Below are 18,021 nucleotides of genomic sequence, written 5' to 3'. Positions count from 1 at the left end.
GTACAATCCAGGTGTGCAAATCTCTTAGAGGCTTACCCAGAAACTCACAGCTGTAATTGCTGCCAAAGGTGATTCTAACATGTATTGACTCAGGGAGTTGAATACTTACATAAATGAGATATTTTAGTGTTTTATTTTCTAGTAATACAATGTTATTTTTTCCCACTTTGACAGAGTATTTTGTGTAGATCGTTAACAAATTACAATTAAATCCATTCCACTTTGTAACAACAAAATGTGGAAAAAGTCAAGGTGTGTGAATACTTTCTGAAGACTATCTCCCGCAGAAACAGAAATTCAGGCAATAGAAACAGAATAGAAAACACAAATCACAAGTATCAAAGTTAGGAATTATTTCAGTGTGCTGCTTTCGAACTTGACATCCATTTAACCCCTACTACTAAGAGCTGCATTCTGACTTGAGATACACAACGTCTAACACACAAAATCTAGTGTTGAAGGCATTGTAAGATTTGCCCCCAAGTTCATTACAAACGCAGTATCTGTTGAAAATGTTCAAAAAGGTGAGGATTGGAAAACAGATCAATTCCATTTGACCTCGCTACTGTCAAACATGGACAGGAATGTTGATAAAGGATGCGTCCCAAATTACACCCTATTCCCTTTATATTGCCCTGGTCAAAAGCAATGCACTAAAAAGGGAATAAGGTGCCTTTGGGACTATGCAAAAATCTCCTAAGAAGATTAATAGGTAGCAATGTTTATGTAACTCTTTCCAAGTCAAAAGATTATCCTCAGATTTTGTGTTAATGGTTATGGGTAGAGAGAAGAAAAACAAAGGATACATTGTCCAGCAATGCCAGATACAAAATAACATGTAAGGTCTACCAATTCAGTAGTTTCACTGCAACTGTGCAAACACGACCTGACAAGTAGCATGCAGTACTGTTACTGTACATATACATTATTATCAGGTATCCTTAAAGTTTTACTATTAAATGGAATGTCGTTACTTTTTCAATCATGCTAGTATTGTACTAAAGCTTGATTAAATTCAGTAAATGTATTACATCTTTCAGGTTAATCTTCCTTATTCATAAAATGCATTAAGGTGAGCCAGGAAAGGCACCAAGTCCTTCTTGTAGATCAAATTAAATGTCCCTGTGAAGGCCAGTAAGGCAGTGAAAACATTATGGTTTTATACCCATAAATGGAATTATTCAAATATATAGCAGCTAGCTCCTTGGCTGCCTGCTATTGTGATTACAATCTTGCCAGCGTCTAAACTTATGAGAGCATAAAAACAACTAGAATCGTCTTAATCTACGAATCACGTAGTTTGCCTGTTTAGAATGCAAGAGGTCTGACATATCTGATTGTTCAGTGTACGCAAACAGTCCTGTGTGATTATCAGTCACTAAGAAACAGAGGGAGGTCATTTGCCTTTTGTGCCAAAGAGCAGGGAAAAAAACAACAACAAAAAGAACACGTAAGTGCAACCTTGCAAGTCGTGCCAAACATGCTGAGGGAGAGATTGGCTTTAGAGTAGTCTGTAGACATGACTGGAATTCCACCCTGCCTGGTAGCATTAAGACAACTCCCAATATTGACTCTACCCTTCTATAGGTGTAAATGGAGAGTACAGGTCCAAGAACATAAGACGTAATAAAAAAATGGATGCACGTAAGCCGCTTCGGATAAAAGCATCTGCTAAATGGCATATACAAGAGGCAGACGGAGCGAGAGCAGTGATCTCAGAGAAGATTTGATCCTTCGTAGCACAATAGTTCTGCAGCTCTTACGACAGAATGCAAGATTCATTGGGGTTTTTGATGCTCTTGGGTTCGTTGCCATTCGACGGATCTCCCTCATCATCTACTGGGGAGCCTTCATCATGGGGCAGCTTTGGCCCGTCACCCTCTTCCAGCTCGGGCATGTCAGCGCAGGCGTCTTCGTAGGCGCTGATGCTGTCCGTGTCATTGTTCCTGTCGGGGGAGAGGTCACGCCCGTTCTCCTCCTGATTGCTCCCGGGGGTCTGGCTACCCAGTGCCAATGGCCCAAAGGTCTTGCTGACTATCTTTGTGAACTTGGTGAAGCTGTCCTGTGCCCCATCTGCTACGTCCTCAGAGGACACCAGCCGGGCAACGTGGAGAGGAGAGGGCCGGGTCGGACTGTCAGACGGCTGCTCCCCCCTCCCCTTTTTGAAGAAGGAAGCGAGCAGCCCCGCAGTGCTGGTCTCAGATGATAGCCCGTTGTTGGGCCCGGGGCTCTCACTGTCCAATCGGATAATAGAGAGAGGCGCATCTTGCCGAGAATTGTCCTCATCCCTTGGTGCATCCCTGATTTGTTCCTGTGCTTCCTTTTTGATTTTCATCTCTTGGGCTTGTTGTCTAGCCATCTCATCTTCCCTCTCCTGCTCCTTGACAAGTGTGTACACTGGGACTGCTGATATGGTGTTCCTCTCCTGTGGAACAGTATGATATAACAGCTATATTAATAATGTTCACATCAGGGTTGTGTCCCAAATGGCACCCTATTCCCTATATGGTGTACTACTTTTGACCTGGCTCTGGTCAAAAGTAGTGCAATATATAGGGAATAGGGTGCCATTTGGGACACAGACTGTATAGACCTAAGTACAGCAGGGAAACAGGAAGAACATTTACATTTTGATTTTCATACTGTACAACCGGATATAAAATGTCAAGGCTAGAGGTGGGTGATATGAAAACCAGATTCAACAAGTACAGTCATATAATGCTGCTACTATTACAAATATGAGTCCAAATCTCTGTCAAATTCATTGCACAGCCTCGTCTCTGGTACATCTTGTGCTACACTGTATCAATACATTCATAGCTTTATTTGCATGGCTTGAGGCATTGGCTGGGAAAGTAGCCAGGCCAATTGTCATGTTACCGTTTCCTGATTGCTATAAGAAACAGGCAGCATCTGCATGTCTGTCAGTAATTGGACAGGGGACGGGGCATCCTACTGCAGAGTAGAGGTCGACCGATTATGATTTTTCAACGCCGATACCGATTATTGGAGGACCAAAAAAAACCCGATACCGATTAATCGGCTGTTTTTTCTCATTTTAATTTTTTTTGTAATAATGACAATTACAACAATACTGAATGAACATTTATTTTAACTTAATATAATACATAAAATCAATTTAGCTTAAAAAAAAATGAAACATGTTAAATTTGGTTTAAATAATGCAAAAACAAAGTGTTTAAGAAGAAAGTAAAAGTGCAATATGTGCCATGTAAAAAAGCTAACGTTTAAGTTCCTTGCTCAGAACATGAGAACATATGAAAGCTGGTGGTTCCTTTTAACATGAGTCTTCAATATTCCCAGGGAAGATGTTTTAGGTTGTAGATATTATAGGAATTATAGGACTATTTCTCTCTATACGATTTGTATTTCATATACCTTTGACTATTGGATGTTCTTATAGGCATTTTAGTCTTGCCAGTGTAACAGTATAGCTTCCATCCCTCTCCTCGCTCCTACCTGGGCTCGAACCAGGAACACATCGACAACAGCCACCCTCGAAGCAGCGTTATCCATGCAGAGGAAGGGAAAAAACTACTCCAAGTCTCAGAGCGAGTGACGTTTGAAACGCTATTAGCGCGCACCTGGCTAACTAGCTAGCCATTTCACATCGGTTACACTAGCCTAATCTCGGGAGTTGACAGGCTTGAAGTCATAAACAGCGCAATGCTTGAAGCATTGCGAAGAGCTGCTGGCAAAACGCACGAAAGTTCTATTTTGAATGAATGCTTACGAGCCTGCTGCTGCCTACCACCGCTCAGTCAGACTGCTCTATCAAATCATAGACTTAATTATAACATAATAACACACAGAAATGCGAGCCTTAGGTCATTAATATGGTCGAATCCGGAAACTATCATCTCAAAAACAAAACGTTATTCCTGTTACATTGCACAATCTTCTATGTTATGTCATAATTACGTAAAATTCTGGCAAATTGGTTCGCAACGAGCCAGGCGAACCAAACTGTTGCATATACACTGACTCTGCGTGCAATGAACGCAAAATGACACAATTTCACCTGGTTAATATTGCCTGCTAACCTGGATTTATTTTAGCTAAATATGCAGGTTTAAAAATATATACTTGTGTATTGATTTTAAGAAAGGCATTGATGTTTATGGTTGGAGCAACGTGTACCTAAGCGATTATATGCAACGCAGGACAGGCTAGATAAACTAGTAATATCATCAACCATGTGTAGTTAACTAGTGATTATGATTGATTGTTTTTTATAAGATAAGTTTAATGCTAGCTAGCAACTTACCTTAGCTTCTTACTGCATTCGCGTAACCTCGTGGAGTGCAATGTAAAGCAGGTGGTTAGAGCATTGGACTAGTTAACCGTAAGGTTGCAAGATTGAATCCCTGAGCTGACAAGGTAAAAATCTGTCGTTCTGCCCCTGAACAAGGCAGTTAACCCACCGTTCCTAGGCCGTCATTGAAAATAAGAATGTGTTCTTAACTGACTTGCTTAGTTAAATAAAAGGTTAAAAAAAATACAATAAATTACATTTTTTTTAAAAATAATAACAAAAATAAATAATAATAATAATTAAAAAAAAAATAATAATAATAATAAAAAAATAAAAATAAAAAATAAAAAAAAAAATCGGCCAAATCAGCGTCCAAAAATACCGATTTCCGATTGTTATGAAAACTTGAAATCGGCCCTAATTAATCGGCCATTCCAATTAATCGGTCGACCTCTACTGCAGAGCAAGCACTGGGTACAAGGCCATTTGACGGGACACACACAACCTTCGGTCACAATGGACTTACCCAACCACAAGTCCATGCTGATGATCAGATGACCAAATTATTACAACCAAGGTCTCTCAGTCAATGCAAAAATGTTTTTGTTTGAAAATCTACTGAGGTTTCTTAAACTGAGGAGGATATAGAATATAGAGGCAGCTAGGATATATTGTTGAGCACTTCTTAGGGCTTTAAATTGCAAACAGGCAACTCCCTTCTAATCTGCCTCAAGCCTCAGTAGCAGATAACCAGATAAATGGACTGGCATAGGGATGCGGGTTGAACCCTGAGGGAAATTTGTCCATCTTATATTGTGCGGTGTGCTGCTCTCTTTAGATTACAGTACAAAATGTACTCCACAGGACTTTAGTCAACACGTAGCAAGTATAACTTTATCAAACATATCACATTTTATAGGCTTTGGGCCAGAACAAATATCTGTCAATCATTTAAATTGCCCTACTTCAGGAATGGTAATGCGCGCACACACACACACACACACACACACACAGAGTGAGAACAACAGGTATGGTGGGAGGTTGTCACCCAGGCTGGAATTTCCCAGCGGCTGAAACACTTCATTCTGTAAAGTTCAGCAAAGCACAGTTGAGCTGAAAGAACAAGAGAACACTCCCCTGACAAACGAAAGAGTTACGCAACTAACCAGAGCTGGCATGCAGCAACAAGCCGTTAGTCACTCTTTATGCCCAAAACCAGGAAGCCTGCTGTAATTGTGTCTCTCTCGCTATGCTTATGTAAGCCCATCCTGCTCATCCCCCATTACCTCTTTTAGCCTCTCCACCTCCTGCATCAGAGAGCTGACAATGTCCTCCAACTTCCTCTTAGCCTCTCTCTCGCGCTCCAACTCCTACAAGTGCAGAGAGACACGTTAGCAGCGTCAGTCCATTTATGACCCTTTAGATCAATTCAGCGGAGGGTAGTGAAGTGTTTTAGAGCAGTGGTTCTTAAACGGTGGGTTGGGACCCACAGTTGGGTCACAGGAAATTGGACATTCCTACTGGAGCATTGCGTTGCTCCACGCGGACCTTTTTACATGTACAGTGCCTTCGGAAAGTATTCAGACCCCTTGACTTTTTCCACAATTTGTTATGTTGTTACAGCCTTATTCTAAAATGTATTAAATAAATACAAACCCTAGGCAATCTACACACAATACCCCATAATGACAAAGCAAAAACAGGTTTTTCAAAATTGTTGCAAATGAATTACAAATAAACAGAAATACCTTATTTACATAAGTATTCAGACCCTTTGCTATGAGACTCGAAATTGAGCTGAGGTGCATTCTGTATCCATTGATCATCCTTGAGATGGTTCTACAACTTAATTGGAGTCCACCTGTGGTAAATTCAATAGATTGGCCATGATTTGGAAAGGCACAGACCTGTATATATATATATATATATATAAGGTCCCACAGTTGACAGTGCATGTCAGAGAAAAAAAACAAGCCATGAGGTCGAAGGAATTGTTCCGTAGAGCTCCGAGACAGGATTGTGTCGAGGCACAGATCTGCGGAAGGGTACCAAAAAATGTTTGCTGCTTTGAAGGTCCCCAAGAACACAGTGGCCTCTATCATTCTTAAATAGAAGAAGTTTGGAACCACCAAGACTCTTCCTTGAGCTGGCCGCCCAGCCAAACTGAGCAATCGGGGGAGAAGGGTCTTGGTCAGGGAGGTAACCAAGAACCTGATGGTCATTCTGACAGAGCTCTAGAGTTCCTCTGTGGAGATGGGAGAACCTTCCAGAAGAACAACCATTTTTGAAGCACTCCACCAATCAGGCCTTTATGGTAGAGTGGCCAGATGGAAGCCACTCCTCAGTAAAAGGCACATGACAGCCTGCTTGGAGTTTGCCAAAGGCACCTAAAGACTCTGACCATGAGAAACAAGATTATCTGGTCTGATGAAACCAAGATTGAACTCTTTGGCCTGAATGCCAAGCGTCACGTCTGGAGGAACCCTGGCACCATCCATACGGTGAAGCATGGTGGTGGCAGCATCATGCTGCGGGAATGTTTTTCAGCGGCAGGGACTGGGAGACTAGTCAGGATCGAGGGAAAGGTGAACGGGGAAAAGTACAGAGAGATCCTTGATGAAAACCTGGTCCAGAGCGTTCAAGACCTCAGACTGGGGCGAAGGTTCACATTCCAAATGGACAACGACCCAAAGCACCTAGCCAGGATAACACAGGAGTGGCTTCGGGACAAGTCTCTGAATGTCCTTGAGTGGCCTAGCCAGACCCCGGACTCAAACCCGATCAAACATCTCTGGAGAGACCTAAAAATAGCTGTGCAGCAACACTCCTCATCCAACCTGACAGAGCTTATGAGGATCTGCAGAGAAGAATGGGAGAAACTCCTCAAATACAGGTGTGCCAAGCTTGTAACATCATACCCAAGAAGACTTTAGCCTGTAATCGCCGCCAAAAGGTGCTTCAACAAAGTACTGACTAAAGGGTCTGAATACTTAAACTACCATTAAAAAGTTTGGGGTCAGTTAGAAATACCTTGTTTTTGAAAGAAAAGCACATTTTTTGTTCATTACAATAACATGAAATTCATCTGAAATACAGTGTAGACATTGGTAATGTTAGAAATGACCATTGTAGCTGGAAATGGCAGATTTTTTATGGAATATCTACATAGGCATTTTATTTTTTATTTATTTTATTTCACCTTTATTTAACCAGGTAGGCAAGTTGAGAACAAGTTCTCATTTACAATTGCGACCTGGCCAAGATAAAGCAAAGCAGTTCGACAACATACAAAAACACAGTTACACATGGAGTAAAACAACATACAATCAATGATGCAGTAGAAAAAAATAAGACTATATACAATGTGAGCAAATGATGTGAGATAAGGGAGGTAAAGGCAAAAAAGGCCATGGTGGCAAAGTAAATAAAGTATAGCAAGTAAAACACTGGAATGGTAGATTTGTAGTTTGAAGAAAGTTCAAAGTTAAAATATAAATAATATGGTGCAAATGAGCAAAATAAATAAAATAAATAAGTACAGTAGGGGAAAAGGTAGTAGTTTGGGCTAAATTATAGATGGGCTATGTACAGGTGCAGTGATCTGGGAGCTGCTCTGATAGCTGGTGCTTAAAGCTAGTGAGGGAGATAAGTGTTTCCAGTTTCAGAGATTTTTGTAGTTCGTTCCAGTCATTGGCAGCAGAGAACTGGAAGGAGAGACGACCAAAGGAGGAGTTGGCTTTAGGGGTGACCAGAGAGATATACCTGCTGGAGCGCGTGCTACAGGTGGGTGCTGCTATGGTGACCAGTGAGCGGAGATAAGGGGGGACTTTACCTAGCAGGGTCTTGTAGATGACCTGGAGCCAATGTGTTTGGCGACGATTATGAAGCGAAGGCCAGCCAACGAGAGCGTACAAGTCGCAGTGGTGGGTAGTATATGGGGCTTTGGTGACAAAACGGATGGCACTGTGATAGACTGCATCCAGCTTGTTGAGTAGGGTATTGGAGGCTATTTTGTAAATGACATCGCCGAAGTCGAGGATTGGTAGGATGGTCAGTTTTACGAGGGTATGTTTGGCAGCATGAGTGAAGGATGCTTTGTTGTGAAATAGGAAGCCAATTCTAGATTTAACTTTGGATTGGAGATGATTGATGTGAGTCTGGAAGGAGAGTTTACAGTCTAACCAGACACCTAGGTATTTGTAGTTGTCCACAAATTCTAAGTTAGAACCGTCCAGAGAAGTGATGCTGGACAGGCGGGCAGGTGCAGGCAGCGATCGTTTGAAGAGCATGCATTTAGTTTTACTTGTGTTTAGGAGCAGTTGGAGACCACGGAAGGAGAGTTGAATGGCATTGAAGCTCGTCTGGAGGGTTGTTAACACAGTGTCCAAAGAAGGGCCAGAAGTATACAGAATGGTGTCGTCTGCGTAGAGGTGGATCAGAGATTCACCAGCAGCAAGAGCGACATCATTGATGTATACAGAGAAAAGAGTTGGCCCAAGAATTGAACCCTGTGGTACCCCCATAGAGACTGCCAGAGGTCCGGACAGCAGGCCCTCCGATTTGACACACTGAACTCTGTCAGAGAAGTAGTTGGTGAACCAGGCGACGCAATCGTTTGAGAAACCAAGGCTACTGAGTCTGCCGATGAGGATGTGGTGATTAACAGAGTCAAAAGCTTTGGCCAGGTCAATGAATGCGGCAGCACAGTATTGTTTCTTATCGATGGCGGTTACAATGTCGTTTAGGACCTTGTGCGTGGCTGAGGTGCACCCATGACCAGCTCTGAAACCAGATTGCATAGCGGAGAGGGTGCGGTGGGATTCGAAATGGTCGGTAATCTGTTTGTTCACTTGGCTTTCGAAGACCTTAGAAAGGCAGGGTAGGATGGATATAGGTCTGTAGCAATTTGGGTCAAGAGTGTCACCTCCTTTGAAGAGGGGGATGACAGCAGCTGCTTTCCAATCTATGGGAATCTCAGACGACACGAAAGAGAGATTGAACAGGCTAGTAATAGGGGTTGCAATAATTTCGGCAGATAATTTTAGAAAGAAAGGGTCCAGATTGTCAAGCCCAGCTGATTTGTAGGGGTCCAGATTTTGCAGCTCTTTCAGAACATCAGCTGAATGGATTTGGGAGAAGGAGAAATGGGGGAGGCTTGGGCGAGTAGCTGTGGGGGGTGCAGTGCTGTTGAACGCAGTAGGGGTAGTTAGGTGGAAAGCATGGCCAGCCGTAGAAAAATGCTTATTGAAATTCTCAATTGTAGTGGGCTTATCGGTGGTGACAGAGTTTCCTATCCTCAGTGCAGTGGGCAGTTGGGAGGAGGTGTTCTTATTCTCCATGGACTTTACAATGTCACAGAACTTTTTAGAGTTTGAGTTGCAGGAAGCAAATTTCTGTTTGAAAAAGCTAGCCTTGGCGTTTCTAACTGCCTGTGTGTATTGGTTTCTAACTTCCCTGAAAAGTTGCATATCGCGGGGGCAGTTCGATGCTAATGCAGAACGCCACAGGATATTTTTGTGTTGGTTAAGGGCAGTCAGGTCTGGGGAGAACCAAGGGCTATATCTGTTCCTGGTTCTAAATTTCTTGAAAGGGGCATGCTTATTTAAGATGGTGAGGAAGGCATTTTTTAAAAATAACCAGGCATCCTCTACTGACGGGATGAGGTCAATATCCTTCCAGGATACCAGGGCCAGGTCGATTAGAAAGGCTTGCTCGTTGAAATGTTTCAGGGAGCGTTTGACAGTGAAAATAGAGGCCCATTATCAGCAAGTCTATTCCATGCGACAAATTGCCAGGAAACTGAAGATCTTTTTAGCTTTTCTTTCAAAAACAAGGACATTTCTATGTGACCCCAAACTTTTGAATAGTAGTGTACATAAATGTGATGTTTCATTTTTTTGTTTTTTATAAAATGTGCAAAAATGTATTTTAAAAAAACTTTTTCCTTGTCATTATGGAGTATTGCGTAGATTGATGAGGGGAAAAACTATTTTATACATTTTTGAATAAGGTTGTAACGTAACAAAATGTGGAAAAATACAAGGGGTCTGAATACTTTCCGAAGGCACTATATTTTACATGTATATTCCATTTTGGCAATTTATCCAGAGAAACTTAGTCAGTGCATTCCGCTAAAGGTTGGTAAGACAACCACATATCACAGTTATTGCAAGGAAAAATATTTCTCAATAAATTTGTCTATCAGCTATTTTTAGAGCAATGACCCCACCCTTAAGCCTCTCAGAATGTGGCTTTAGCTGATTCATGGCTAGAAAGGAGTGAGTGTGTCCCAAATGGCACCCTATTCACTATATTGTGCACTCTCACTATAGGCGCTGGTCAAAAGTAGTAAATGTAGGGAACAGTGTGCCATTTGGGAAGCATCTAGTGTGTATGACTAGGTGTACCATGGTGGCGTGGCTGGCCTCTCTCTGGGCCTCGGCCAGCATCTCCTCGGCCCCCTCCAGGGTGTCCTGCAAAATGTCCACCTGGAATAACAGAGTCTCCCGCTGCAGCTCCAGCCCACGCAGCTCCTGCAACACATCGTCGTAGCTCGCCTGCAGGTCATTCTGCATGAGAGATGTATTCATTAGTCTTATCAGTGGGCAGCTTGGGCAATGTATACACAGGCATATCAGCTTCATATGGCGAAGAGAAAAATCATCTGTCCCAAAAGGCATCCTATTCCCTTTATAGTGTACTACCTTTGACAAAAGTGAATAGGGTACCATTTGGATCTCAGACAAACAATATACATTAGGCATGACAGTGTGCAGCTTCATCTAATCACACTAGCAACAACGGTGGTTTAATTAACATGTGATTTGTTCGTCAGCTGTTGGATAATGATGTCATTGTTTTGATAGCTATTTCTGGCCCATGGTCGTCCTTATCTGCGTCATACCAGGGTTTGTCTTCTTTATATGGCAGAGTTACTGGCATTACAACACATAATAGAAATGGAGCAAAGTTATTTCTAATATATTTCTGGGTTATTTGGCATTAGCTTCATAAAGAGTGTGCACCCTTTGAATATGCAACACAGGCTGTGAGAATGTCTAATTTGACATCCAGTAGAACTGGTTATACTGCTAAAATATGAAAAAAAGTTATCCTGCAAAACATCATTAAAACAGCTTGTGCAGATAATCACCATCTCAGGGAGTTCCATCAGTTCCTGATCTTCCTCAGACTGCTGAAATGACCAAGACAAAGATAAAGGTCAACAAGACTCATCAACAAGTAATATATGAGAAGTTTCAGCATACTCAGTACATTTAATAACAGTGATAGAATCAGAAGTAATCATGTTTAAATGACAGACCATAGTAGGCCAGCGTCCGAAATGGCACCCTATTCCCTATATAGTGCACAACTTTTGACCAGAGCCCTATGGGGAATATGGTGGCATTTGTGCCGCAAACCTAATTATGCCAGTAGCTTCAAGCCATTTCCATATAAAAGGATCCATGAGCACCAACATGTGAAGTTCATAGGAGCATATCAAATTTGGTGTCAAATGAAAGCTACCCAGTGTTCTAAGGCACTGCATCTCGGTGCAAGAGACATCATTACATTCACTGGTTCGATTCCAGGCTGTATCACATCCGGCCGTGATTGGGAGTCCCATAGGATGGCGCACAATTGGCCCAGCATCGTCCAGGTTTGGCCGGGGTAGGCCGTCATTGTAAATAAGAATTTGTTCTTAACTGACTTGCCTAGTTAAAGAAAAGGTTACATTTAAAAAATGTTAATTCAATTCTCCAGGCACCACTAGTCTCCTGTTGATGTCACCTCTCCGGCTCTTACTGACACCTACCCATGAGGCCCCTCTCTTTCCATTTACGAACTCACCCAATGAGCACCGACCGACACCGGTCCATGGAAGTTGAGAAGTAGTTGAAATTTAGTCCGTCCAAATTTCAACCAATCACCAGATTGACAATGCAAATAGTCTGGGCAGCCACTTGATTAGCTGTTCAGGAGTCTTACTGCTTGGGGGAAGAAAATGTTAAGAAGCCTCTTGGACCTAGACTTGGCTCCGGTACCGCTTGCCATGCAGTAGCAGAGCGAACAGTCTATAACTAGGGTGGCTAGAGTCTTTGACAATATTTAGGGCCTTCCTCTGACATTGCCTGGTATAGAGGTCCTGGATGGCAGGAAGCTTGGCCCCAGTGATGTACTGGGCCGTACGCACTACCCTCTGTAGTGCCTTACGGTCTGAGGCCGAGCAGTTGCCATACCAGGCAGTGATGCAACCAGTTAGGATGCTCTCGATGGTGCAGCTGTAGAACTGTTTGAGGATCTGAGAACCCATGCCAAATCAGTCAATTGAAATAAATTAATTAGGCCCTAATGTAATGGATTTCACATGACTGAGAATACAGATATGCATCAGTTGGTCACAGAAAGCTTTAAAAAAAAGGTAGGGGCATGGATCACAAAATCACTCAGTATCTAGTGTGACCACCATTTGCCTCATGCAGCACAACACATCTCCTTCGCATAGAGTTGATCAGGCTGTTGATTGTGGAATGTTGTCCCACTCCTCTTCAAGGGCTGTGCGAAGTTGCCGGATATTTGTGGGAACTGGTTCACGCTGTCGTACACGTCGATCCAGAGCATCCCAAACATGCTGAATGGGTGACATGTCTGGTGAGTATGCAGGCCATGGAAGAACTGGGACATGTACAGATCCTTGCGACATCAAATCAAAGTTTATTTGTCAGGTGCTCCGAATACAACAGGTATACAGTGAAATGGGGCTGTACATGATCATGCTGAAACATGAGGTGATGAATGGCATGACAATGGACCTCAGGATCTCGTCACGGTATTACCATCAACAAAATACAATTGTGTTTGTTGTCGGTAGCTTATGCCTGCCCATACCATAACCACAACTTCACCATGGGGCACTCTGTTCAACATTGACATCAGAAAACCACTCGCCTACACAACGCTATGCACGTGGCCTGCGGTTGTGAGGCTGGTTGGACGTACTGACAAATTGTCTAAAACAACGTTGGAGGGGGCTTATGGTTGAGAAATGAACATTCAATTATCTAGCAAGGTTGATCAACAACTTTGATGGGCATTCCTTCAGTCAGTATGCCAATTGCACGCTGCCTCAAAACTTGAGACATCTGTGGCATTGTGTTGTGTGACAAAACTGTACATTTTAGAGTGGCCTTCTATTATCCCCAGCACAAGGTGCACCTGTGTAATGATCATGCTATTAAATCAGCTTCTTGATATGCCACACCTGTCTGGTGGATGGATTATCTTGGAAAAGGAGAAATGCTCACTAACAGGGACGTAAACGAATTTGTGCACACAATTTTTGAAAAATAAGCTTTTGTGCACATGGAACATTTCTGAGATCTTTTATTTCAGCTCATGGAACCAACACATTACATGTTTCATTTATATTTTTGTTCAGTGTACTCCTTGTGTATAGAGTTGTAAGGTTTGTTTAAGTTTGCAATCAATGGTTTTTGTTTGGCATACATCTAAATGTGAAAACTTGAGTCTCTGCATCATTCTGTTAGCATGGAATTGCCCTTCATCCATTACACTTATTATACCTGACTCCCACTTCTCCTCTTGAGGGTCCCCCCTCTGCTGTCACTGTGCGTCAGACGCCTGGTCGAACTCTCCGTCTGACAAAGGAACAAAAATACATCTCAGGCAACCATAATAGAGTGGCGAGGAGAAGCTCCGACGACCCTTCGTGCCAGGAAGTAAAATAGTCAATCATTGTAGCCATTGGCGCTCTGTAGAGTTGATATTTTCTCGTGTCAGTTAAATTGTGACATTCCTGCATTACACTAATAATGTCTGATTTAATCACCAAATACGGTAGTCAGTTTAAAAAGGTTAAGGGTACAAGACTGTGTGCATATCTGGCTGTGTTGGCAAAATCACTAGATATCCAGTCGAGCCAAGCGGGGAAAGGATGCCTGTTGTCACAGTTCCAAGACCAGTCAGAAACGTCCGGAAACGTACGCCAATTGATCTCAAAACTGAACTTCGATCCGCGTTAACAAGCAGATATCCTTCGCCACCGTCGTCATATGACAGATATCTCGAACCAATCATGACTATTCAACAAAATAAAACGATAAATCATTTTCGCGTTTCTTAGTAACACGATTGTATAACTAGCAACGTTGTTTAGACGTTGAGGGTGCAGTATTTATGAAGTTTGGAAATAAGGACAAACTAGCATAGTTCAGCTAGCCAGCTTGTTTAGCCAGGGAAAACGAGCTCCGCCCTAGTACGCAGCTGGGCGCACTAGGCTAATTTAGGAGACTTTATGCACTGATATCAGGAGCTCGAGTCTGAAACGAATGAATCATATTTAAGGAGCGTGAATCGATATTATAGAGTGGCGAAGAGGAGTCTAACGAGTCTGGACGCAATTTCACCATACATTTTCTTTATTCAGGGTTCACTCAAAACGTTTCAATATTGACAGTTACAATCCCGAAATCAGCTGTATGTTTACAAAAGCGTGTGGGAATAACTGTTTGCAGCTTTGTACATTGTTCCACATCCAATAGTCAGCTTGTATATGTTAAGATGGTTTAGCAGGTCCATCAATAAAATCTATACCATCCCCAAGCCTTTTAAACAAAGTGAAGAGCAAGCTATATGATGCCGGATGCTTATTTTACAGATAGTGATGCTCAATTGAATGAGTGTCCTGCTATTGAAAATTAGCCTACATGTTATCACATACTTACATATATTTAGGGTTAAGGCTAGATAATGATGCGGGAGGATTGTTTTACAGATGGATTCATAAATGATGCTCTATCAAATGAGTGGGCTATTGCTACTGTTTAATAGCCTAGGCTACATGTCAACACATCATTTGCATTCATAGAGCATATGGATAGAAACATGGATTTTAGGCAAACCTCTAGGTCCAGTTCTTATGGACTGTAGGTCTACCAATAAGAAAATAATTAAATAAACGTATGATGAACTACTGATGACTGAATTCTAACTACATTGGTCATGCAATGTGTCATCCCTATTCTATGCACACCGTAAGGAAGCAGCCATACTTGTTTTTGTTTTTTTACTTGTGCCCTAATGGGATAGACACTAGACAGAGATTAGGAGAATAAGCCATTTTTCTCTGGCATTTAAGTAGCAAGCTAAACATAAGGCTATTCAGATGTGCATAGTTTGGTTACAATCAGGGCCGGACCACCGCATTTAGAGCCCCGGTGCACCGACCTAGTCCGCATTGTACCATAAAGTAGCCTGATTTCAGATGAGTCCATGTAGACTAAACGGGATTGAGGGAAATTATTATTCTTGAAAACCATATTTATCGTTTATAAACGTTTTAATTGAACTATTATATTTATCGGACAATCCACAATAATCACATTATGGGTGCACGTAACCGTATTCAATGTAACACCACATGCTACAGTAACACTGGGATGAGAGTGAAAATGAGCAGTAGGGTGCACAGTAGGGTTAAAAACCACAAAGTAAACAAACGCCTAAAAATATAAACAGGCAGTGGCTTACTGTAAGAGGATGAATCTTCTCGACTGTAACCACTAGTAATGTTGCCAAGGCTAAGCTTCAATTGGCTAAACTTCAATGTTAGTAGGATATGCTACAATCTCAAATTACTCAATACAAATTGATAATTGAGAAAATAGACTGTATGCCTCATGTAAATGTCGCATTAAACAAAGACGACGTGATTTCTCGACGCTCACCTCCTTGATAATGTTGCGAAGTGACTCATCCTCGCTCACTCCCCGAGAAAGCGTCCTTTTCCTCGGTGACCCAGCTCTTTCCAATGTCCCGGAATGCATTTTTCTAGTAGCCTACGATACGCAAAAAAAATATTAATACTGTTCTTAACAACTAGATTAAATGAGTGCAGACTGCGAAAGTTATCTTGACTCAGAAAACGTTCGGGAGGCAACCCTAAAGGCAACACAGAGACAAACAGGTTCCGCCCACGTTACAGTTTTGTTAACCTTCGCCCACAATCAGGGAGCCAGTTCATTCTGTCGCGATATCTTCATCCACACCACACAAAACATGACTCGGGTGTGTGCAGTCAAAAAGCAAGCCGATATCTACCGCTCAAACATGAAAATGTAACAGTAACCTAATCAAAACAGTTCTGTAGGAATGAGGTTTGTGCAGTAGGCCTAATACATTATCACAGCATATTGGCTATATGCCTGGCGTGCCAATATTCTTCTCCTCAGACCATATTATAAAATCAAACTTTATTTGTCACATGCGCCGAATACAACAAGTGTAGACCTTACCGTGAAATGCTTACTTACAAGCCCTTAACCAACAGTGCAGTTCAAGAAAGAGTTTATAAAATATTTACAAAGTAAAGTAAAAATTTATAAAAAGTAACACAATAAAATAACAATAACGAAGCTATATACAGGGGGTACCGGTTCCCCAGTCAATGTGTGAGGGTACAGGTTAGTCGAGGTCATTTGTACATGTAGGTAGGGGTGAAGTGACTATGCATAGATAATAAACAGCGAGTATGAAGTGTGTTGGAGTCGTGTTTGGCCACGCTCGTTGGTGAACAGAGAGTACAGGAGGGGACTAAGTACACACCCCTGCCGGGCCCCAGTGTTGAGGATCAGCGTGGCAGACGTGTTGTTGCCTACCCTTACCACCTGGGGGCAGCCCGTCAGGAAGTCCAGGATCCGGTTGCAGAGGGAGGTGTTTAGTCCCAGGGTCCTTAGCTTAGTGATGAGCTTCGTGGGCACTATGGTGTTGAACACTGAGCTGTAGTCAATGAACAGCATTCTCACATAGGTGTTCCTATGTCAATACTCAAGCTTTGATAACAAAATAGACATGTTGGTGTAACAATTGCGAGGCACAGCTGAGCATAAATATAAATCATTAACTTTATTTTCTTTTTTTAATGGACTGATGGTCATGGTGCTTTCAAGACAACTGGGAAGGGGGTCAAATCATGACGTCAGTGAACTTCAGGTCGGAAAGTCGGAGCTCTAGAAAGATGCCCGAGTTTCCGAGTATAGTTCAAAACTATTATTCCCAGTAGGGTCTCGTTTTTTTCAGAGTTCGCAGTTGTCTTGAACGCACTGAAATCAGAAGTCGGAGATTTCCGAGTTCCCAGTTGTTTGAATACCGCATTAGTCTCAGCAGAGGGAGGGACACAGTCCAGAGAGAGGGGACACAGTCTCCACCTGATGGCGAAACTCGCACAGCATCTGCCTCAGGCACAAATTCATGTTGTTCCTATGACCAGAAGAAGTGAAATACTCCTCGAAATTAAAATAGACACGACGAGCTGCTAATACTATCGATACACTTGGCTACTCATTCATTGCAGTCGCAGCGCCAGTGGAATTAGAGAGAAGCGCGTTTCATGTTTTGTAATAGTGTTGAATAAAAAGTGTTGACAGTGGTGAATAAAATATGGACATGAACTCACTCATAAGAAAAGCAGCTCTTTGCTGTATTCTTTGACAGCCTCTCTCTGCTCATGGTTTAAAATTATTATGAAATCTCAAGTAGGCTAGTATTAAACTTTGCTGGGGCCGTGGTCGTGCAAGATGGCACACTCGATTTAGCCACAGATCTCCCGGTCCATCAGGTAGGTGGAGTTTTTGTTCTCCAGACAAATGATATAGTTCAAAATGGGAACATTTTGCCTACCTGGTGACCGCTGGCGTAGAAAAGCTGAGGCTAGGGTGTAAAAC

At 42.3% G+C, this 18,021-nt stretch overlaps 1 protein-coding gene across 2 annotated transcripts; it reads right to left on the bottom strand.

Annotated features, from left to right (window-relative positions):
- Positions 1-376: 376 nt before the first annotated feature.
- Positions 377-16,295, bottom strand: si:ch1073-456m8.1 (leucine-rich repeat flightless-interacting protein 2). 2 transcript variants are annotated; one of them, XM_029775622.1, is made up of 6 exons: positions 16,027-16,295; positions 13,864-13,938; positions 11,430-11,471; positions 10,684-10,845; positions 5,563-5,646; positions 377-2,425 (listed from the first exon to the last, which is right to left on the bottom strand). In XM_029775622.1, exons 1-6 carry the CDS (start codon positions 16,123-16,125, stop codon positions 1,760-1,762), a joined length of 1,128 nt encoding a protein of 375 aa, XP_029631482.1. In that variant the 5' UTR covers positions 16,126-16,295; the 3' UTR covers positions 377-1,759. The 2 variants fall into 2 exon arrangements, with proteins under 2 accessions (XP_029631482.1, XP_029631483.1); XM_029775623.1 differs by lacking the exon at positions 13,864-13,938.
- Between the last annotated feature and the right edge of the window lie 1,726 nt (positions 16,296-18,021).

The sequence above is a fragment of the Salmo trutta genome, chromosome 14 (genome assembly GCF_901001165.1).
Source record: "Salmo trutta chromosome 14, fSalTru1.1, whole genome shotgun sequence".
In the NCBI taxonomy this organism is placed as follows: Eukaryota; Metazoa; Chordata; class Actinopteri; order Salmoniformes; family Salmonidae; genus Salmo; species Salmo trutta.
The sequence above is the reverse complement of the archived record's forward strand: the minus strand, read 5'-3'. Positions and strand labels throughout refer to the sequence as shown.